General features: G+C 40.7%; 1 protein-coding gene, 1 long non-coding RNA gene and 1 other non-coding gene across 3 annotated transcripts; 1 reads left to right on the top strand and 2 right to left on the bottom strand.

Moving 5' to 3' along the window:
* Positions 1–4,647: 4,647 nt before the first annotated feature.
* Positions 4,648–5,777, bottom strand: LOC124970733 (protein canopy homolog 3-like). Its single transcript, XM_047534245.1, has one exon. It carries the CDS (start codon positions 5,533–5,535, stop codon positions 4,858–4,860), a length of 678 nt encoding a protein of 225 aa, XP_047390201.1. The 5' UTR covers positions 5,536–5,777; the 3' UTR covers positions 4,648–4,857.
* A 6,970-nt stretch (positions 5,778–12,747) lies between these two features.
* Positions 12,748–12,819, top strand: Trnaw-cca (transfer RNA tryptophan (anticodon CCA)). The gene has a single exon. It is a non-coding gene; the product is annotated as a tRNA-Trp (tRNA).
* Positions 12,820–14,336: 1,517 nt separating this feature from the next.
* Positions 14,337–21,033, bottom strand: LOC124969782 (uncharacterized). Its single transcript, XR_007106035.1, has 3 exons — positions 20,973–21,033; positions 16,835–17,168; positions 14,337–14,896 (listed from the first exon to the last, which is right to left on the bottom strand). It is a non-coding gene; the product is annotated as an uncharacterized LOC124969782 (long non-coding RNA).
* Between the last annotated feature and the right edge of the window lie 1,861 nt (positions 21,034–22,894).

The raw sequence follows: 22,894 nt of genomic DNA, 5'->3' as shown, positions 1-22,894 counted from the left end.
GCTGGGTAGGGAGTGCGCGCCCAAGCGGACGCTGGAAGCAGAGGCTCACGGGAAGAAGGTCATTTTCTAGTATTAGACTTAGCGCACAAAGGTGCCATGAGGGGAAGGGCGACGTTCCCTGGCGATCAGAGGCCCGGATCCGCCAGCAGTTAGGGGGCGCTTCAACTTGGGTTCCATATTCCAGGAGGTGGGGAGGGACCAAAAAAATAAAGAAAGGTGGGGGGGGGGGGGGAAGTGTTAGCACAAAAAGACCGGGCAGGACGCAAACCTCAGGAATCGTCTCAGCTGTTTTTATTCAGAGACAAAGTTTCACCCGGGAGCAAGGGATGCAGGGATGAAGTGGCATCGGTGGACCCACTTTCCTGGTGGAAAAATGAGCCACTAAACAAAGAAAGGGACTGGGTTTATATAGGTTATTTTGAGGGGTGGTCTAGTGAACATGAGTTTCCTTGGGCACTCAGGAATGTGAACTTTTTAGGGTAGGAGGTCTGTGGGCAGTGTCTGGAAAGGATTAACTTTGAAGGAGATTAACGCCTCCTAGAGACTGTTTCTTTAGGGGTGATAAAACACCGTCTCTCTGTCTGCAGGGACACCTGGAAAACATTTGAGAGATGAAGGCTGTCAGTGCATGACCTTCTTTTCATTCCATTATCTCAGGCCACATCATCTTGGGGAATTTTTCATTTTCCATATCTATTAAAAAGAAAGACCATACAGAATAATAAATTATGGCATTTGCAGGTAAATGGATGGAGCTGGAGAATATCATGCTAAGTGAGACAAGCCAATCCCAAATACCAAAAACCTAATGTTTTCTCTGATAAGTGGATGATGTTACATAAGAGGGGGAGGGGTAAGGGAAGAATGGAGGAAGGATGGATTGTGTAGAGGGAAATGAGGGTTGGGGCGGAGGGGAGGGGAAGGAAGGATAATGGAATGAGACAAATATCATTACCTTATGTACATGTATGATTACACAAACGGTGTGACTCTACTTCGTGTGCAACCAGAGAAATAAAAGGTTGTACCCCATTTGTGTACAATGAATCAAAAATTTTTTTAAAAATAGAAAGAAAGCATTTTGACTTTCTTACTGTATGCCCTTAAATTTGTTGTGAGGAATGAGAGGGGCATAGGGAAGCCTTTCTTCTCAGCTGTGAAGGATGAGAGGCGAGCTGAAATTTTCAAAGAATTAACAGGTGCCAGGAAAAACTGGTGTCCAGACTTAGGCTCCTCATAGGTTTGACTCAAGAGCACCCATAAGTGTCCAGGCTCTGGGCTGTTTTCTGAGGACAGAAATAAGACCCTAGAGATACTGTCAAAGATAGATGAAACTGGACACTACTTAAAGGTATAAGAACAGATTTTAATCAATAATATACTATTGCAAAAGTGAAGAGTCCAGTGTGAATTTAACTCAATTTTGATTTGTACAGAGACAACTGCGGGAGCTGGAGAAATAGGTAGAGTGCTTAGAGTGCTTGACTCCCATGCACAAGGCCCTGGGTTCAATCCCCAGCACCACTTTAAAAAAAAAAAAAAAAAAAAAAAAAAGCAGAGATGACTGGGTCTTTTATAGGGATTGGGAGGAGTGAGCAGGGTCACTGTGAAGTCAAGGAAGTGAAAAAGTACAAAAATCAGGAAGGGATCTGAACCATATAAAACCCATCTGGATTTGCCAACTGGCATTTATGGAAGTTAGACTCCTACCCCCCACAGAGCCAGGGGCACAAGAGCCCTGTCTTCAGGTGTTGGCTGGAAGGAGCAGGAAATTCTTTTGGCAGGCTTGGCCTTTCTCAGGTCAGCACTTTATAAGGGAGGCTAGTGTCATACTAGGGATGCTGTTAGAAACTATGTAGTGTCTCTTCAAGTCTCTGTAGGCCAAGGGTTGAGGCTAAGTTGAACAGGGGGATCAAAGAGCCTGGCTGGTGTTTGGTCTAGGACAGAGTCATTGTCAGCTGTTGGCTCTAGTTTTTCTTTCTGCCACAGTGATGCCGCCAGGCACAAGTATAACTCATCACCATCCTGTTTTTCCTAGAAAGGCCACAATCTAGTATGGATAATCAAGGACTCAAATAATTGGACTCTGTTCCTTTTTCAGCAACTCTGATTTGAACAGAGTGCTTTGATTCCTTGAATCTGTCTCCTCTTCCCTAAAATAAGGATGTGATGCTTACTGGGCATCCTTGTAGGAATTCAAGGAAACAATGTGTATGAAAGTAAACGATTAAGAATTGAATGGATATTAGGAACTGGATCAGTGAACTGATAGCTTGATCAGGAATTAATGATCGAACTTGTCTTTCATCAGTCATTTATCAAATCACGCTACTCTGTACTAGGCACTGGAGATATAGGAATCAATCAGACAGTATCTCTGTGTTCTAAGGTGCCCTAGTGTCATGCAGCTGATGCTGTGTCATCAGGCAAGAACACAGTCCTGTAAAAGGAACCTTGAATTCCTTAGTGGGAGAGGTCGAAGAGGGCTTCAGAGAAGAGGCACTTATCTGAGCTGGCTTTTGAAAAAACAAAGACTGGTTGCCCAAATGGACAATGATGAAGGGCACGCCAGCACCACAAACTGTATGTGCAAAGTCATGGTGGGCTATGGCTGTTGGTGGGGTTAGGCCATGGTGGTGGCTGAGAAGTAGAGTATTTCTCTTTGGGATTCTGAAAAGGTTCTGGGGATGGATGGTACTGATGATCACGCAACAAAGCGAGTGTACTTAATGACACTCAATTGCACTTACGTTGACAAATATTGTGTGTATTTTGTCACAGTAAAAGCACTGACTGGGTTTAGCGATAAAAGCCTATAATCCCAGTGACTTGGGAAGTTGAAGCAAGAGGATCACAAGTTCAAGAACAGCCTGGCCAATTTAGCAAAATTCTATCTCAAAGTAAAAAAATAAAAAGGGCTGGAGGTGGGGTGTAGTTCAATGGTAGAGTACCCCTCAGTTCAATTTGCAATACCACACACACACACACAAAAAAAAAAAAAACACCCACTCATGCAGAAGAGAAAGCAAACAGTTGTCCACCTGAAAAGAAAAAGATGTTGCAATTATCAGGCAGAGACCTAAAATCAGCTATTATAACGATACTCCTAAAGGTAAGGGCAAACACTCATTTCCGATCAAAATGAGTGGATATATGAAGTTTCAGAAAGAAAAAAAAAGCAATAAATCTGAATGAGAAATAGAAATCTTAGAACTGAAAAATGCAATAACTGATGTACTTAAAAACAGAACAAAGATAACACATAAACGTCTCTGAACTTCAGGATAGACTGATAGAAATGACCCAGTCTGAACAATAGAGAAAATAAACGTTGAGAAAAAATTAGCAGAGCCTTATCCTTTGGTCTTGTGAGCCATACCAAAATATCTGGGTCAGTGGTTTCCCAGGGGGAGAGGAGAAGGAGTGTTGCACAGAAAAAAAAAACCTTTGAAGAAATAATGAAACAACATCCAAATTTGATAAAAGACAGATTCAAGAAGTTCAGGGTTAAACTGAGGTCTGACACAGAAAAAAAAGAAAAGAAAAGAAAAGAAATCCTTGTCAGCTTGACATATAGATTAAACCTTAGTTTTATAGCAGCACATTAGAATTTGACCTTAGGGAAAAAACTTTAAATAGCTTTAACTGATTGTCTCACATACATTAACCAACTTAGTTACACACAAACTTGTTGAAATTTGCCCTTTACTTACACACAGACTTTCTTAAGACCCTCATGTATTTTATCACACAGACTTTCTTACCCAGAAACATTTTCTTTTTCCTTCTACTAAATATATTTCCATACCTAGAACCTTCTATTTTCTTTTTTCCTATCTGTTGACCTCATTTTTTGTTCACATTCTGAAGCAACCTTATGAAATTTCTGAATTTAGAATAATTACTTCATTTTAATAAGATGAAGTACTTTGTTATTTACAGCACTCTAATTGAAACACAGATGAAACTTTTGGACCCTTTGTACATAGAATTACATCGGTTTGTTTACCAATTTATGAAAACACAATGTTTCTGTATATCATCCCATGGAATTTGAGAAGTTAGGAGTACTTGATTTTATATTAACCATTATCATTTTAACTTTGTAAATTAATCAGATATCTCTAACAAACATAGTCGTGATTAATCCCATACATGTTAAATCCCATTTGCTGCTGGGGATATAGCTCAGTTGGTAGAGTGTTTACCTTGCATGCACAAAGCCCTGGGTTCAATCCCCAGTACCACAAAAAAAAAAAAAAAAAAAAAAAAAAAAGTTCAATTTGCTTATTTTTCCTGTAAGAACCAAGATGTCAGACAAGTGTACTAAACAGTATTTGATAATTTTCTTTGTGTGTGTGTGTGTGTATGGTGCTGAGGATCAAACCCAGTGCCTCACACGTGCTAGGCAAGTGCTCTACCACTGAGCTACAGTCCCAGCCCCCTGAACAGTATTTGTCATCTCTTCCTTATTGAAGAAAAGCCCTAGAAACAATGGATATTAGACATTTGATAGATGTGAACATTTTATTAGTTTGACCACCTAGAGAGACTTGTGAGTTAAGTATTTAACTTTTATTTAATTTTTATTTGCTTACCAAATATAAATTGAACTTTTTTTAAAACAAAAAGGTCAAAAGGTTTTTACTCTGTGAGCCTCTTCTGTGGGAAGGAGAGCTGGGCAGAGTACAAGGTGTCCATAGGAGGTGGGGCGGGGAGGGCAGGGAGCTGTGGGGGTTGCAGATTTATTTCCTGTGGAGGCAGAAATGAGAGGAGTAGAGGTGGCTGTACCCTCCTCACAGGCTCTGGAGGGACGCTAGTCCTGGTGCCCAGTTCTGACACCTGCCCCTCCTGAGTTCACACTGGAGTCCTCGAAATCCTGAAACCACATGGCCTGCCTGAAACCCATGTCGGGAGAGGAATTCTTGGCAGAGGGAAAAAGCTGGCACAGGCCAACCAAGGCTGCTTGGAGTTCTTCCTGGGGCTTGTTGTCTTTCCTTGGCAGGAAGAGGGCACAGCTGAGGCAGGAAGACCTGACGCCAGTAGGAGAGTCATCTTGCCTGCGGGAGCCGTGCCCCAGACTCCAGCTTTGAGGTTTGGAGTTTCAGTACAGGAACTGGGTGAAGCGCAAAGCTCATCAGGGGGCTGCGAGTGCGGGACGGGAGATGCTTTCTGGATGCCCTCCTCTTCCTCGGGGCTGGGGTCTCCCTCAAGGCCCCCCAACTCCTTCCTCTGCTTGCTGCTGCTGCTCCTGCTGCCTGAAGCCTTGGCCCTGCTGCTCTTCTTCTTGGACATTTCCCCTCCCAGGGCAGCTGTGTCCCGCTTCTTGCCAGACCACTGCTCTGCCAGGCACCTGGTGTCCTTTCCCTTCAGCACACGGTTGGCGCAGAGGATTTCAGCCAGGGCCTCCTCCTGGTGGTTCCTGTACCAATCTTCGATCACCTCCTCAAACTCCTCCACCAGCACATCACACTGCTTCTTGAGGTCAGCCACCTCGGCAGAAGTCTCATTCCACAGCTCATGGGGAATGTCCATCACCAGTACCAGGCTGTGCAGTGTCTCAAAAGTGTCCGACGTGCCCTTCGCATTTGCTGGGCAGCTGAACCCAGTCCGACTCCTCGGTGCTGGCCTGCCTCGGGCCCAGTTCTGGGGCAGGCGGTTGCAGCAGCAGCAGCAACAAGGGGAGAAGTAGAAGTCACTGGGGTGCACGTTTGGGCAAGAACTCCATGTCCCAGTCAGACCCGACCCGAGCAGACCAGGCGGTCTGTCCTCCTAAATTGAACATTTTAAATCACGTGAATGAAAGGCATTTGGATCCATATTTTTGAATTAAAAAAAAAAGTAGTTCGGGGAACTACAAACAGCATAAAATCAAAGGAACCCTTATGCAGGATGTCATAAGCAAAATTCTGAAAATCCAAGACAAAAAAATCTTGAAGGCACCCAGAAAAGAAAGCAGTTTTATATGGGGAATCAATGATGCAATTAAGTGCAGATTTTCTATCAGGAACAATGAAGGTCAGAAAACAGTGGCACAGAACTTTTAAAGAAAACAACTGTCAATCCAGAATTCTACATTCAGTGACTATATCTGTGATGGCAAAACCAGACCTGGTTGTGAAATGAAATTACAAAAACGTTATGGGAAGAGTCCGGGGAAGGGGTCAGTTCCCCTTCCCTCTCTTAACCTTTCTCTGGGAAGCCTAATTAACCATGGGTCCCTACCTTTTGCATTGCCAATAACTGCCCTAAGGGTCTGACTACTCCTTCCTTAAATGTAATAGATGTCCATGAAGAGAGCTGTTTCTTCTTATCTATTCTGTGAGCATGCTTTATGTTAGAGACCCTGCACAAGGCCTTCGGTCACATAGATTAGGAATTTTTTTTTTTTTAAAGAGGAAAAGCCTCAATGATAGGATGGGTCTAAGATGATGTCAAATAACCTATAAATATTGTGAGAAACTGTAGATCAGGGCTCAGAATTTTGGAGTGCTAATTTCCTGTGGGCCCGTTGGCGTAAAATAAAGTTTGGTTTGTCCTACTTTCCGAGTACCATCTTGTCATTTCCACAACATATCTTCAAAATGAAAACAAAGTCATTGTCATAGTTTTGTTTTGTTGTAGACTGGGGATTTAACCCAGGGGTGCTTTACCACCGAGCTGCATTCCAGCCCTTTTTATTTTTTATTTTGAGACAGGGTCTCACTAAGTTGTTGAGGCTGACCTGGAATTTTCGATCCTCTTGTCTCAACCTCCTGAGTCCCTGGGATTACAGGCATGTGCCACCAAGCCCAGATTGTTTTGTTTTGAGACAGTGTCTCGCTATGTTACCCAGGATGACCTTCAACTGGTGACCTCAGCCTCCTGAGGAGCTGGGAGTGTGTGGAGTCACGCCTGGTATCATAGTTTAAAACAAACAAAAACTAAGAATTCATCACAAATAAACATGCTGTAAAAGAAACATTACAGGAAAAAAAATGACCAAATGAGAAGTGAAGGAAAATCACAGAAAAGGTGCATCTCCGAGTGAATACAGTATATTTACCAAAATCCTTACAATATATTATGAGAGTTGAAAACAAAAGGTGGAGCTTGAGAAGAGAGGCCCAGCAGATGTGCTTCTTGGCATCGCCCCCATGACCGGGACATCCCTCGCCCTCCACAATCTCCTTTGCCCCCATTAACTATACTCAGACCCCAGGTCTCTTCAAGTTCTGCCAAAAATTCCCAAATGCATCCCATGATAACAGTGAACAAACCTCAGCACAGCCCAGGTGTCCCACCGTCACCTGCACAAAAAAAGGTGACCCAAAATGACAACAGATGCCAGGTGGGAGAGATGGAGTCCTTCAGTGGGTGGCCTGGGGTCCATGTTCTGGAACTGAGGCTCTGTAGGGAGGAACTGCAGACATCAGGAATGGGCAACGGCAACTGGGAGAGCTGGGAGTTGGACTGCAAGGAAGGAGGGGCGAAGACAGAACCCAGATGTGTCCCCACCCCATGCATTGGCACTGGCGGAGCGCCAGGAGCAGGAGGTCCTCAAGCCAAGTAAAATCTTCTGGTCAAGGCAAGTTCATGGTCAGGAGTGGGTAGCGGGGCTCTCCCAGAGAGAGACCTGAGACCTCCTGAGAGGAGCAGGATCTCATTGGATGTTTGCTTTGAAAGTAAAGTGTGCATTCACATGGTCTAAAGTATTATAACTTCCCAGAATCCTTACTAAACAAGCAAACAGCCACGCCGGCCTCAGCAACTTCATGAGGGCCTAAGCCACTTAGCAAGACCTGTCTCAGAGTAAAATATAAAAAGAGGACTCTGTGGATGTGGCTCAGTGGTTAAGTGACTGGGTTAAATTCTTGGCGCACACATGCACATAGACACACACACACACACACACACAAAAGGCAAATAGCACTTTTATCCTCTCCATTCCATTTCTTTTTCTCACAGAACACCCTCTTCTGGTTTGTCACTTGTTTTTTTTTAATTCATTTCCCTCCTCTCTGTTCTGCTGCCTGTATACCTATATTTTAACTGCTTCTATAGTCTTTTCCTTTTTTGCCTAAAACCTAGGATCTGTACTTTTTTTGTATGTGCCAGGGATTGAACCCAGGGGTGCTTAACCACTGAGCCACATCCCCAGCCCTTTCAATGTTTTATTTTGAGACAAGGTCTCTCCAAGTTTCTTAGGGCCTTGCTAAATTGCCCTGGCTTTCAACTGGCAATCCTCCTACCTCAGCCTCCCAAGCCACTGGGATTACAGGAGTGTGCCACTGTGCCCAGTGCACAAATTCTTAAAAAAATATTAGTGACTAGATTGCACATCATGACCAAGTTGGTTTTATCCTGGGGATGCAAGGGTGGTTTAATATATGCAAATAAATAAATGCAATTCATCACATAAATGGAAGTAAGGACAAAATTATTTACTCATCTCAATAAATGCAGAGAAAGCCTTCTACAAAATTCGGCAACTGCTTATGATAAAACCCAAAGAAACTAGGGCTAGAAGTAAGCTACTTCAACCACATAAAGTCTGCATATGACAAATGCAAAACCAACATTATAGTGAATGGAGAAAAACTGAAAGCATTTCCTTTAAAATGTGAAAGGGCACAAGGATGTCCATTCTCACCACTCCTATTCAATATAGTATTAGATATTCTAGCCAGAGCAATTAGGCACGAGATGGAAATAAAAGAGGTAAAAATAAAAAGGGAAGAATTCAAATTATCACTGTTTGCAGAAGATATAATTCCATACTTAGAAAATCCAAAAAGCTCCAACAGAAGATTGCTAGAGAGAATAAACAAATTTAGCAAAGTAGCAGGTGACAAAATCACGAATGTATATAAACATACGTAGGAATATATATGTGAAAATATATATGGATATTCAAACTAAATTTTTTTTTTAAAAAAGATAGGCTTTTCTAACAAAGTAGAGAAAACTGGTTATCTGTATGTAAAAGGATGAGACTAGATCCTTATCTCTTATCCTGCACAAAAGCCAGCCCAAAATGTATCAAAGACCTAGGAATTAGACCAGAAACTATGCAACTCCTAGAAGAAAATGTAGGGTCAACACTTCAACATATAAGTGCAAGCAATGACTTTCTCAATAGGGCCCTTAAAAATTAGGAAATAGGGTTGGGGATATAGTTCAGTTGGTAGAGTGCTTGTCTTGCATGCACAAGACCCTGAGTTCAATCTCCAACGCCAAACAACAAAAAACTACCCTGAGATTTCATCTCACTCCAGTTGGATAGTTCACAAAAATTTAACAAGAATTCATTGTTAGTGATGTTGGTCAAATTATATTGTTATATTATGTACTGTGTGCATGTACAAACATGTAATAATGAATCCTATCAGTATGTACAACTACAATAAAAAATGTGGGAGTAAAAAAAAAGAATTCATTATTACCAAGTGTGGTTTTGAATGGCTGTAATCCCAGCACCTCGGGAGGCTGAGGCAGGAGGTTCACAAGTTCAAAGCCAGCTTCAACAACTTAGGGAGGCCCTCAGCAATTTAGCGGGACCCTGTCTCAAAATAAAAAAAAATAAAAAGGGCTGGGAATGTAGCTCAGTGGTTGAGTGCCCTGGGTTCAAACATACCCCTCTACCAAAAAAGGGTTGGTGGGGAGTGCTGGGTCAAATTATACTATTATATTGCATGCAGGTGTGAATATATAAAACAAATTTCATAATTTTGTACAACTATAATAAAAGTACACCAATAAAAATTTGAGAGAAAAAGAATTCATTGATTTATTGACTTATTGATGCTCTCTAATAAACCACAACAAATGTCAACAATAATATATTTTCCTTATCTAATCCTTCAGCTGAAATCCTTATGGGGGGGGGAGGTTGGGGGACTCACTAAATTGCCCAGGCTGACCTTCAACTCGGAATTCTCCTGCCTCTCCCTGGGGAGTGGCTGGGTCTTATAGGCATACGCGCGGCCAGCTTGATTTTCCCCCTCCTCTGTCATAATTCACAGTGTTAGTCCTATGTCACCCTTGCCTGCTTTAGTACTTTAATCATTCTGATTTCATACCTTTGCTCCAACCATTCACTAGCCCTTGAGTTCTCTCTTCAAAGTTCATTTGTTCCCTGTGGTGCGTGCAGGTCGACAGTGCCTGCGGGTAGGATCTAGTCCTATGTGGGGTCTGTGACACCTGCTGAGAGCTGGAACTCAAGAAGACCTCCCCCAAGGGCCAGCACCTATTAACTCCCACTCTTCGGGGCTGGGCTTCCACCAGACCGAGGGGCAGGGACCTGGCTTCAGATCCTGTGTTCAGCTCTCCTCGGCCTGAGCACTTCCTAGCTCACTTAGAAGGTCCTCCTAAGTTTCACTGGGCGACCTGCTTCGTTTTAACGGTGCCAAGTTCGGTCCAGGAGGTCTGACCTCAGGTCGGATCTGGCAGCGGAGAACGCAAAGGGCTGGCACAGCGCAACTCCTGCTGAAATGCGGGGGAAGGAGAGGGAACGCGGAAGATTTCGGAGACCCGGGAGACCCCACAGCACCAAAATCTGGCATCGGCTGCCTCCTGGGACTGACTACTCTAGGGAACTGGAGGGCCAGGAGCTGCGGAGACTTCCACCCCGGCGAACGCACGGGAGCACACAATGCCAGCAAAAAGTGGCAGGTGGCACCTGCGTCCCCGCCCTTCCCCACGTCCTTCTTCGGACACTCACGCGGACGCCACCCCAGCCCACGATCCCGAAATCCGGAGCCTAGAAGGTTACAGTCACCGAGTGGTCAGACACAGGCGCTGCAAGGAACTTACCCCCAACCCGCGACGGATCCGAGGGCAGAAGGGGCACGAGCTATGATTATATTTGTATAAAAGACAAATGGACCGGCGGAGTGGGGGAGTCTAAATTTTTCCGAGAGAAAATTGCATGTTCTTTGAATTATTTGTCTTGGTTTAGTCACTGGGGACCGAACCCAGGGCCCTGCGCATGCCAGGCGAGTGCTCTATGTGCTGAGCTACACACCCAGGCCCCTATTCTTCCTGACTACTGCACTTCGCAGCTCATTTAACAGACCAGTGGGCAGATTGGCACTGAACCGCTCTCTGGGAAATTGATGAAAATGTATCCAAATCTGTATGTCTGGAAAAGAAAGCAAATCACCTATCTAGCTATACTACTTGTGTAACTTTACCAGGAGGAGTATGAAGAGGTAATTTTCACTGATGTAATGGAAGGGATTGAAATTCTCCAGCTCCAGGTGTAACTCAGGGCAACTGATCTAACCCAAATTTGAGAGAACTTGTTCATCAGTGATCTGCCTAACCAGTAGATAGGGTGAGAGCTAGAGCACTCTTCCCAGGATAGCCTGGTCTGGTCAAGTCAAAGTTTGATGGGTAATAACTGTGAGTACTTGATCACCAGAAGTCAGCATTCACATTTCTCTAATCAAATTATTTTCCCTGAAAGCCTAACATCTAGATCAGATCTCCAAGTTCTTCTCAAATTCCTCCCTCTTTAACTTGATAATCTTGCCTAATAATTCACTGATCAAACCAGGGAAGGGCGGTATCATCTTCCCACCAACCAATAAAATGCTGTGCACAGATGTGTACCTTTCTTTGCCACATTATATTGGAAAATATGTCCAATCCTTTGTGGAAAAGCCAATCCCTAAGTAAAACAATTTTTATTGTATCCGATGTCACAAAGGAGCTGCTCTATTGTTTGTATTTTTCTTTCTAGCATCTTCAAATACAACCTTATCATTTCTTCAGTATACTTGTCACAAAAAGACAAATAACTTATGATTCCACTTACATGAGGCACCTAGAGTAATCAAATTTAAAGAGACAGAGAGTAGAAAGGCTGCCAGGGGCTGGGATAAGAGGCAATGGGGAGTTGGTTAATTCAGACAGAATAGGGTTGAGGCTGTAGCTTGGTAACAGAGTGCTTGCTTAATACCTGCAAGGTCCTGAGTTCTATCAGCAGCACCGAGCCTGAACTCATACAAGGATAGAGTTTCAGTTTTGCAAAATGGAAAGAGTTCTAGAGATTGGTTACACAACAGTGTGAATGTAAGCATACATACAGTGCTGATACTGAAATAAACAGTATTATCCACAGTCATGTTCAATATGCCTAGGATAATGCCCTCCCCTCCCCACTTCTGTCCTTTAACCTGAGATCACAGGATGTGGCAAGGTGTGTGTGCAGGTAGGTGTTGGTGCCTGCAGGTGCTCAACGTTTCTTTAAAAAAAAATTATTTTTCTAATCTAAGAACTTTTCTACAAAGAATGTGGTTGTTTTAAGCATAAAAGGGAGGAACTTTTAAGTACACTTTGTGATTACCGGGAAATAATCTTCCTCCTAAGGTGTGACTCACGTGCAGATATGTGAGCAGAAGGGCTGCAGAGAAGAGAAGCTGGATCCCTGGGGGACACCGCGTCGCTCTCACCTACCCCGTCCTCCCCCAGCCTCCCTGGTGAGCTGCGCTTCGAATTTTCTTCAGTCGTCCCCCTGACGTCGCTCTCAGCCTTCGTGACCCTGGGGAGGTAGGTTTTCTTGAATCACAAGAATGATTCTTGACTCGAGTCACTCGCCGGCTTCATTTACTCGCTTTGAAGAGCGACCTTACAAAAGGGACAAAGAACTCATAGTCAATACTAAGTTATAGTAAAGGCAGAACAAGACAGAAATCGGGTCACTGCACCCAACAACTGCTGAAATTGAGGTCCTTCTAAGACACAAATTCATCAGACCCACCGGACCTCGTGGCGCAACGGTAGCGCGTCTGACTCCAGATCAGAAGGTTGCGTGTTCAAATCACGTCGGGGTCAGGCTTGGGATGGTAGTTTTCTTTAGCCGCTGGGATTTATATTAAAATTCGGTATTGAGTGAAATAAGTGCCGTGGTGCTAACTCTCAACCTCCGAAGTTCCTTAGCTTCTCGTTAGCCCAAAGGAACTTTTTTTTTTTTTTTTCTTTTTTTTTTTTAAAGCAACTCTACAATGGACAGGCACTTAAACTGAAAGGTGAGGAAGTGAGGGGGGAAAATATCCATACGAGCTGAAATTTAGGTTGTTCTGTTCACATTCTTACCAGGATTTATACCTATCAGGACTAGGTTTCAGATAAGACATTCAGATGACTTCAAACAGGACCTGAAAATAGTCCAGGAGAGGAGACTTTGTTAATCAATTCTCTTAAGTGTGAAAATAGTTTTGGGGACCGATATGGGGTATGGCAGTTTCCTTGGGTTGATATCTGGATCACCTAGATGAATAAGTCAATTTCTCTCTCTCCCTCTCTCTAGCACTCACTCTCTCCCTCCCTCCCTCTCTTTCTCCCTACACACACACACACACACACACACACACTTTTCATTGTTTGAACTTCTTCCCTCAAAAACTTCTGAACATTGTGGTTAAAGAGAAAATACTGTGAGTTGATTCAAAATGAATGATATTTAGGAGAAAGCTCTGGAACTCTCCAAGAGTAGAAAGTTACCAGAGCATTAATTACCATTCTACTTAGGAGTTGAATACATCCCTCCCATCAAGCTATGAAACAATTAAGGTTCAGATGTAAACCAGCTGTCCTGTACTGAGAAGGACAGTACACGTTCAACAGAAATAGAGATAGTTGTATGCTTTCCAGGATTGAGTTTCCCCTGCATCAGCCTGTGGGCTGACTCTCTTTCTTCAGCTTAAATAATTGTCCAGGTCTAGGACCATAACTCAGTGGTGGGACACTTGCCTGGCATGCATGAGGGTCTGACGGGTTCCACACCCAGCAACTAAAGAAAAGATGGGGGTGGAGTGGCGGGTTCCAGCTCTAGTAAGGGTCGGGAGTGCTAGGTGGATGGGAGGCGTCTGCGAGCTGGAGAAAAAGCATACAGAGACACCAAGTGTTCTGAGGCTGAATCTGAATCTTTATTATTCACAGAATCTTTTTGTATGTTTTTTCCTTTGGTATTGATTACATCATTTCATGGTTAATACAAAGAAATGTTAAGGAAAAAAATCTTTAAGAGTATAATTAATGATCCTTTTCAAGAAACATGTTCTTACTGCATGATAGTTTGAATCAAACAACCCAGTTCCCAGCAAGATAGAGGGCACCATGCTCCGTTTAGTTTTAATTTCCCAGAAAGAATACGTCATTTAGTTTCTATAGAAATCACCCTTTCCATGAACTCTAATGTTAGTTATTAACAGCGGAAAGTTTCTGTTATTACTAACACAAAATAGAGGAAACAGCCTCTAGTTAATATTTATTCTATTTCATGTACTCAGTGGTGGACTAAAACTCTAGTTTGATCTTTAAAGAACTAGACATAGGAAGAATACAAATTGTACTTATGATTAACCTATTTATTTTTTATTAAGTGGGAAAAATATCCTTAAACTTAATCATAAACACTAAGAAAGCAATGAAGTCCAAACACCACATCAAAACCCAGAGGAATACATTCTCATATACCTTTATACAACTTTTAGAGAATTTGTCTACTAAAGAAATCACAGGCTCCTTACAAGTTTGAGCAAATCATAATTGCTTATTTATGATTTCATCTAAGTATTAATATTAAACTTTATTGCATGTTATTTGGTGTCCCAAGACCATGAAATCTCCCCAGTATTCTCTATAATCTGAATCTAAGGATATATTGATTCTTATATATGGCATATGGGTATATGCCATGCCTATGACCTCCAAGAGGGAGGATAGTTGTTCAACAGATCCGTGTCAAATGTTGAGTCCTCAATTCCAACAGAACCGTGTCAAGTGTCGGAGTGGTGGGAAATAGACGTGGTAGCTCCCCCTTTTTTATTTTATTTTTTATTTTTTAATTTGATGGTTTCAATTTGAGTACGCAGATTAAGAACACTCTTCCAAATTAGACGGAGAATGACTGAAAAGATAAACGACAATATCAGAACACAAAATATTCCTATTCCAATTTGGATGATAAATGTCAGAAATGTACTACTTCCAATTGTACTTTTTTTTTTTTTTTTTTTTTTGGTACTGGGGATCGAACTCAGGGCCTTGCGCTTGCGAGACAAGCGCTCTACCAGCTGAGCTATCTCCCCAGCCCCCAATTGTACTTTTGATATTTTTATAAACCTCTGATGCAAGATTACCAGTTGGAGACATTTGTAAATGAACCTGAGATAAATCCTGAATTTTGTTTTGTAGGGTTTCAATATCAGGCACCGTATTGGAATTATTCCAAACCCCTTTTAAGTGAGTTTGTACTTGCATGAGGTTTCCTCCTCATCATGTTTTAAAGGAGTAACACAAATCCACTTATAATTAGCATGACACCTAGCAGTCATTTGAGTTTTAATATTTTGAATTTAATTTCCAATATAGAGAACAGCTTCCTCTAAAGCATTGATGCAGGTCTCCAGCTTTTTATGTATTTTTTCCTGAACTGCCAAAGATAATGATACATTATGAAATAAATCGTGTATATGAGAAGCTGTATGTATTTCCTGTACAGTGCAGTAGTAGATATAGCTAAAGAAGTAATTATACTTTTTAATGCAGTAATTCCTAATATCAAGGCAGCTACAAAACATTTAGGTCTCATAAGTTCATTAAGTTGTTTAAATACTTCAGTTCCTGGGTTATCACACCACTCCTCCTCTAAGACTACAGGTAACATTACAAAAGATGGTTGATGTACTATTAAAAGAACAGTGTAATTTTTTGGAAAAGATGAATTTATACAATTAGTATACAATGATCACATTGTTTGTAAAAAAAATTCTTTAGTCTTAGAAATATTTAAGTTATCAACCCAAGCAAGTAAAATAGCATGAGGAATGTTAACACAGGCCCTAACATTATAAGGTTTTGGGGTAACAGGACCCTTTAAGTTAGGATGTTTTCAAACAACCATATTAGTAGCTGCAAGAAGACGATATAAGTCAGGAAATTGAGATTATTTACCATTTTTCAAAACACTTTTGTATATAGGAGTTACCCATCCAGGAATAAACCATCTATGAGGAGGCCCAAAATTATGGGGTATATCCCATACATTATCAAATTTATTTTTATTGTTTAAAAAATATGCTAGAAAATTATATTTTGGAGAAGACACTGACCAATTCATGATTTTTGTTGTTGACATTAATGGGACATGGATCTGGGCAGCATGAGAAGAGCCACATTCAAACCATTTTGGAAAATCTACAGATTGATCTATCTGATTCCAATATACATCTGTATGTTCTGATTTTTCTTCACAGGACTCCACAGAAGAAGGAATAGTTATATTTTTATAGGATTCATTATAATTATTATATCCAATTGTGAAACTATTTATAAACTCCAAATATATCATTTTGTAGGATCAGAGTGAGGTGAGTCAGTAAGAAATGTTCTATAGCTAAGGGGGAGACATCCCAAAGGAACATATTTACTATGAATAGAAAAGCATAAGGGAATCTCATCTACTAAGCCATGAAAGGATATCTCTCTCTTTTTTTTGGGGGGGGGGGTGCTGAGGATTTGAACCCAGTGCCTTGTGCTTGTGAGGCAAGCACTCTACCAACTGAGCTATATCCCCAGCCCTTGAGATATCTTATGTGGAATCAAAGTGTCAGGAAATGGGCTGGGGATGTAACTCAGTTGGTAGAGTGCTTGCCTCGCATGCACATGGCCCTGGGTTCAATCCCAAGCACCACACAAGGGGGGAAAAAGTATCAGAAATGCCTCCCAACAACTGTGGGTGGCTAGTGAAAACCTTTAAATTAACTCTACTCCAGGAGGAGGGATGTAACAATGGAGGATCAAGAAAATAGGCCCAATAAGATTGCTTAGCAGAAATGATGGATACCTGGCAAGAGAGAAGAGCCAACATAGCCACAAACAATGTTTCCGGAGTGAGAGGTTTTCTTTGAGATAACACCATTTGTTCTGCTCTGGCTGTTAGACATTTTACTTGTCCCCAGGTTGGAGGTGTAGCATGTCGAGTAGAAGCAGCTTGTCGAGAGCGAACATTGATGGTGGCAATTTGTTGAGCAAGCTGATCACCCTGCTGATCATCCTGGGCACAGAAGTGTGGTGGATACGGCTGGGGAGGAAGCTTCCTTTTGCGTGGAGGTTTCATGGGTGGAGGGTTCATGGTGTCGGATTAATCGATCAGGAATCCACAAAGGAGAACCAACATCCTGTGGAAACACACAAGCATATCCTCGACCCGATGTTAATGGAACATCAGGTCCTTTCCACTGTCCTGTTAATAAATCTTTCCATTCCACAAGAGGTTTTATTGTGGAAGTAGTTTTGCCTTGAGAATCAGCATTTAAACGATTAATCACAAATAAGTCATGTTGTAATATCCGATGAGGGGAGCTGTAAGCAAATTCCCCATTTCTTAGTTTAGTAATTTGAGTTTTTAATGTCTGATGGGCTCGTTCCACAATAGCTTGTCCTTGAGGATTATAAGGAATTCCTGTTGAATGAACTATGTGGAACATATCACATAAATGTTTAAAAAGCCTTAGAAGTATAGGCTGGACCATTGTCAGTTTTTAACTTAGAAGGCATGAAAATTTGTGAAAAACATAGAAATATATGTTGAGAAACATCTTTGTAAGCTTCTCCAGATCTAGCAGAAGCTATAATTACATGAGAATAAGTATCAACAGTCCCACGTACAAAAGACAATTTTCCAAACTCAGATATATGAGTAACATCCATTTGCCATAGCTTGTTGGGTAATAGCCCCCTGGGGTTCACTTCCATCTAGGGGGAGGGAGAAAACGTTGGGCAAGTATGGCAAGATCTAACAATAGCTCTTGCTTGTTCTCGAGGAATATGAAATTGATGTAGTAAAGAAGAAGCATTTTGATGATGTAACTTATGGGCTGCTGCTGCTTCCTCTACAGCAGTGAAAATTGTTGTTTTCATCAGAATATCAGCTTTGTTATTTCCTTCAGACAAAGGGCCAGGAAGAGGGGCTAGGGCTATAGCTCAGTTGGTTGAGTGCTTGCCTCACATTTATAAGGCCCTGGGTTCGGTACCAAGAACTGCCCATAAAAAAAAAAAAAAAAAAAATATATATATATATATATATATATATATATATATATATATATATATAAAACCACATTGGTGCAAAGGTCCATGAAGCCCAGGATGGCCACGAATGTGTCTTATGTAAGAAGGAGAAGTTCTATATTTAATATGTTGTAAACCTTGTAATTCTTGAGCTATTAATGAATTAGAAGAAATAGTAACTGTCTCCAAGGCAGGAAATAAATTAACAATATATCGAGAATCTGTGTAAAGATTGAAAGACTGAGAAACCTTTTGAAAGGTCACTATAACAACAATTAATTCAGTCCTTTGAGCAGAAGTTTCTTTAGTTATAATAATAATAGGAGGTTATTGATCAATAATTATAATTGCCTTTCCATTGGAGGAACCATTCGTAAATATAAGAGAGGTAAGGGGTCCCAATGGTACCAGAGAACATTTAGTAGGGAAAATAATTTCTGTATGAGAAACAAAATGTAATAATGGATGATTTGGCAAATGATATAAAATTTGTCCTATAAAACCATGAAATGAAATAGCCCATTGGTCTTCTAATTAAACAATTCTAAAAATTGTTCTTTAGTATACGGAAGAATAACTGTTTGCCTTTGTTTCCCAAATAATTCTCTGCTTCTTAGCCTTGCCTTAATTACTAAAAAAGCCACTTGTGAGGGATAAGAGACAACAATTTTTTTAAGGTGGCTGGCAAATGTATCCATTCTAAGGGAGCATCATGCCACAAACATTCAGTTGGAGTAAAACTAGTCTTTATTATTATTAAAGACCAAGGTTTAGAATAGTCTACTTGTTGTAACTGATGTTTTTGAATGGCCTTTTCAACAGCTTTAAGAGCTTGTTTCCCTTCCTTTGTTAGATATCTAGGAGATGTAGGTGTTGAATCTCCTTTAAGAATATGGAAAAGAGGTTTTAAATCAGCTATAGTTAATTTTAAATATGGTCTAATCCAATTAATATCTCCCAATAACTTTGGAAATCATTTAAAGTAGTTAACTTATCAGTTTGTATTTGTAACTCTTGAGTGTTAACAGTACAAGCATTAATTATTCGACCCAAATAATTATAGGGTGGGTTAGTCTGAATTTTTTCTGGTGCCACAACAAGTCCCCACCTTTGTAATTGTTCTATTAACTCTTTTAATATATTTTGTAACATATCACTTGAGTAGTAAGCAAGTAAAATATCATCCATATAATGAATCCTATACAAGTCTGGGAATTGTTGTCTAATAGGTTCAAGAGCCTGATCAACAAACTTTTGACATAATGTTGGACTATTTTTCATACCCTGAGGTAAAGCCTTCCATTGATAACTTTGATAAGGCCTCTGTAAATTTGAGGATGGTAAACTAAAAGCAAATCTTTTACAGTCTTGGGTTGCCAAAGGTATTGTAAAAAACAATCTTGTAGATCAATAACAATAATATGACTATTTTTTGGAATTGCCACTGGAGAAGGCAGGCCAGGTTGTAACGCTCCGTAGTTTCCATAGTTTCATTTATAGCTCTCGAATCTTGAAGTAGTCTCCATTTACCTGATTTCTTTTTTATAACAAAGATTGGAGTATTCCAAGGACTATTTGAAAGCTCAATATGTCCTTTGTCTAATTGATCTCTAACTAACAAAGAGGCTGCATTTAATTTTTTAGATGTGAGGGGCCACTGTTCTACCCATACTGGGGAATCAGATTTCCCAGTAATTGGGTCAGCCTGTTTAAGAACAGTGGCCCCTAGAAAAAAGGATTATCAAATTCATTGGTAAGCGTCACATTCATTTGTCCCATAAGATCTCTACCCCATAATGAAAAGGGGAGAGAAGGGATAACATAAGGTTGAAAAGTTCCTGAATATTCATCATCAGTCCAATGTAAGATTTGGGAATTTTTGCCATTTAATCTCTTGTCCTTTTTACAATTTGCTTTTGAATCACAGCTTTAGCTAATTCCTCATACTCAGTTTTCCACAATAAATATTGCCCAGGTGATAAGCAATCAAAAGGAGTCATCCATTCACTTGCAACAGTGTCTACCAATCGTGTAAGTAGATGGAGATGAAGGATCAAAATCTTTGACTGCTGTTTTTAATTCTTTTACTATTTTAAAAGGGAGAGATTCCCATATAGGAGCAGTATCTTGTTCTCCAAAGGATATTACAGGAAAAGAAATGGAAGTGTCACCTTGGACTCGAGCCTCAGTAATAGCTCCCCCAAATCCTACTTTAATTGGCGTTCAACGTTTTTTTCTTTGGCTTTGGTAGAGGTGGAGCAGAAGCTGCTACTCTAACAGCAGGTGGCCAGTCCTTATTATGATATTTAGCGGCCACCTCTTCTAAATCTATTTTATCTTGTGAAGAAAACGACTCCTTATCTTCCTTCTCTGAGTCAGATGAACTGTCAGAGGAGGAGGTAGCATGATAATTCTATACCTTGGAGGAAGATTTTAATAAAGGTGTTTCCTCCGGAGAAACCTCTTCCGGAAAGGAGGCACGCTTACCAAGATACATAATGTCATGATTTGGGTCTAATGCATCTCTAAAAAGATTCCCAAGGGCGAAAGCATAAGCAGGAACCTTTTCAGCCCCATGATGTTGATATTACAATCTCATTTCATCCCCTAGTTTTTTCCATGTAGTCAAATTTAAAGTACCTTCTTCAGGAAACCACGGAGAACATTCTTGTACAAAATGAAAGAAATGTCTCAACTGAGAAGATGAGACAAAAATTCCTCTTTTAGTAAGCATATTTTTTGCAATGTCTATAAATAAGCTTTTTCCCTTAGATTCCGAGTGTCCCATTCTTCTTATTAACTTCTTAAAGTTCTGTGATTACCTGTCCTTCCTCACTCGGCCTTACCTTTACCGAGGGGTCTGCAGCCCCCTAGACAGGATCCTAGCCTCCCCAAAACATGACTTTACTTACCACTCTTCGGACCCCACGTTGGGCGCCAATTGCCAGGGTCCAGCCCCAGCAGTGGTCGGGAGTCCTAGGTGGATGGGAGGCGACCGCTCAGCGGAGAAACAGCACACAGAGACACCAAGTGTTCTGAGGCTGAATCTGAATCTTTATTATTCACAGAATCTTTTTGTATGTTTTTTCCTTTGGTATTGATTACATCATTTCATGGTTAATACAAAGAAATGTTAAGGAAAAAAATCTTTAAGAGTATAATTAATGATCTTTTTCAAGAAACATGTTCTTGCTGCATGATAGTTTGAATCAAACAACCCAGTTCCCAGCAAGATAGAGGGCACCATGCTCCGTTTAGTTTTAATTTCCCAGAAAGAATACGTCATTAAGTTTCTATAGAAATCACCCTTTCCATGAACTCTAATGTTAGTTATTAACAGCGGAAAGTTTCTGTTATTACTAACACAGAATAAACAGCCTCTAGTTAATATTTATTCTATTTCATGTACTCAGTGGTGGACTAAAACTCTAGTTTGATCTTTAAAGAACTAGACATAGGAAGAATACAAATTGTACTTATGATTAACCTATTTATTTTTTATTAAGTGGGAAAAATATCCTTAAACTTAATCATAAACACTAAGAAAGCAATGAAGTCCAAACACCACATCAAAGCTCAGAGGAATACATTCTCATATACCTCTATACAACTTTTAGAGAGTTTGTCTACTAAAGAAATCACAGGCTCCTTACAAGTTTGAGCAAATCATAATTGCTTATTTATGATTTCATTTAAGTATTAAACTTTATTGCATGTTATTTGGTGTCCCAAGACCATGAAATCTCCCCAGTATTCTCTATAATCTGAATCTAAGGATATATTGATTATTAGTATTAAAAGCAACTGCATATGGGTATATGCCATGCCTATGACCCCCAAGAGGTAGGATAGTTGTTCAACAGATCCATGTCAAATGTTGTATCCTCATTTCCAACAGAACGGTGTTAATTGTCAGATCCTCTATTCCAACAGACCTTGTCAAGTGTTGGAGTGCTGGGAAATAGAAGGAGCAGTGGAGCTTCTTCTAGGTATTGTTTTTTTTAAAAGTCAACGAAACAAACTTTAGAAATGGTAGAGTAACAGCTTGTTTTAATATCCCAAGGACTTGAATGCACAACTTTCTGATCTCCAGGGGCATGTGCTCTCCCTACATGAGAGTTTTCATATGCCAATTTCATCACCTCTCAGTTCATAGTTCAATATTTGTTGTCCCCTTTCCAGATAGTTTGGAATTCCCTCTGAGTTTCTTGTCCTTTTTCGGGGAGCAGGTACTGAAAAATTTAACCCACGGGGCTGTACCACTGAGCCACATCTCCAGCCCTTTTTATTCTTTTATTTTGAGACAAGTTCTCCTAATTAGGAGATAAGTTGCTTCAGGACCTGGCTGTAGAGGTTCTTTTCTTTCGAACTCTTCCCACAAAGCAGGTGTCACTCGTGATGATGACTATTTATTTAACTCTTTTTTATCTTCCTTCCTTCCTTTTTTTTTTTTTTTTTTTTTGCTGTACTGGGGGCTAAACCCAGGGCCTCACTCATGCTAGGCAAGTGCTATATCCCCAGCTCTTGATTTTATTTTGAGATAGGATCTCAATAAATCGGGGTCAGGGCTGACCTTGAACTTGGATCTTCTTGCTCTTACCTCCATTGGATTATAGGTGTGCACCACCTTGTGCAGCATAATTCACTCTACTATTAAGAGGGCAACTGCTAAGTTTCCTTTAAATTAGTAGCATATGTTTTCAAAGATAACTATTCCCAAAGAGGGAAAAGAAATATTCCCAAATATGGGAAATTATGATGAGAAAGCTCAAAATTACCCATAATCAAAAATCTCAAGAAAAATCTAGAAAGTTGCGATGTACATCTTCCCTGT

Source organism: Sciurus carolinensis, chromosome 18, assembly GCF_902686445.1.
Source record: "Sciurus carolinensis chromosome 18, mSciCar1.2, whole genome shotgun sequence".
In the NCBI taxonomy this organism is placed as follows: domain Eukaryota; kingdom Metazoa; phylum Chordata; class Mammalia; order Rodentia; family Sciuridae; genus Sciurus; species Sciurus carolinensis.
Note: the sequence above shows the minus strand (reverse complement) of the source record. Positions and strands in the feature narration are given on the sequence as shown.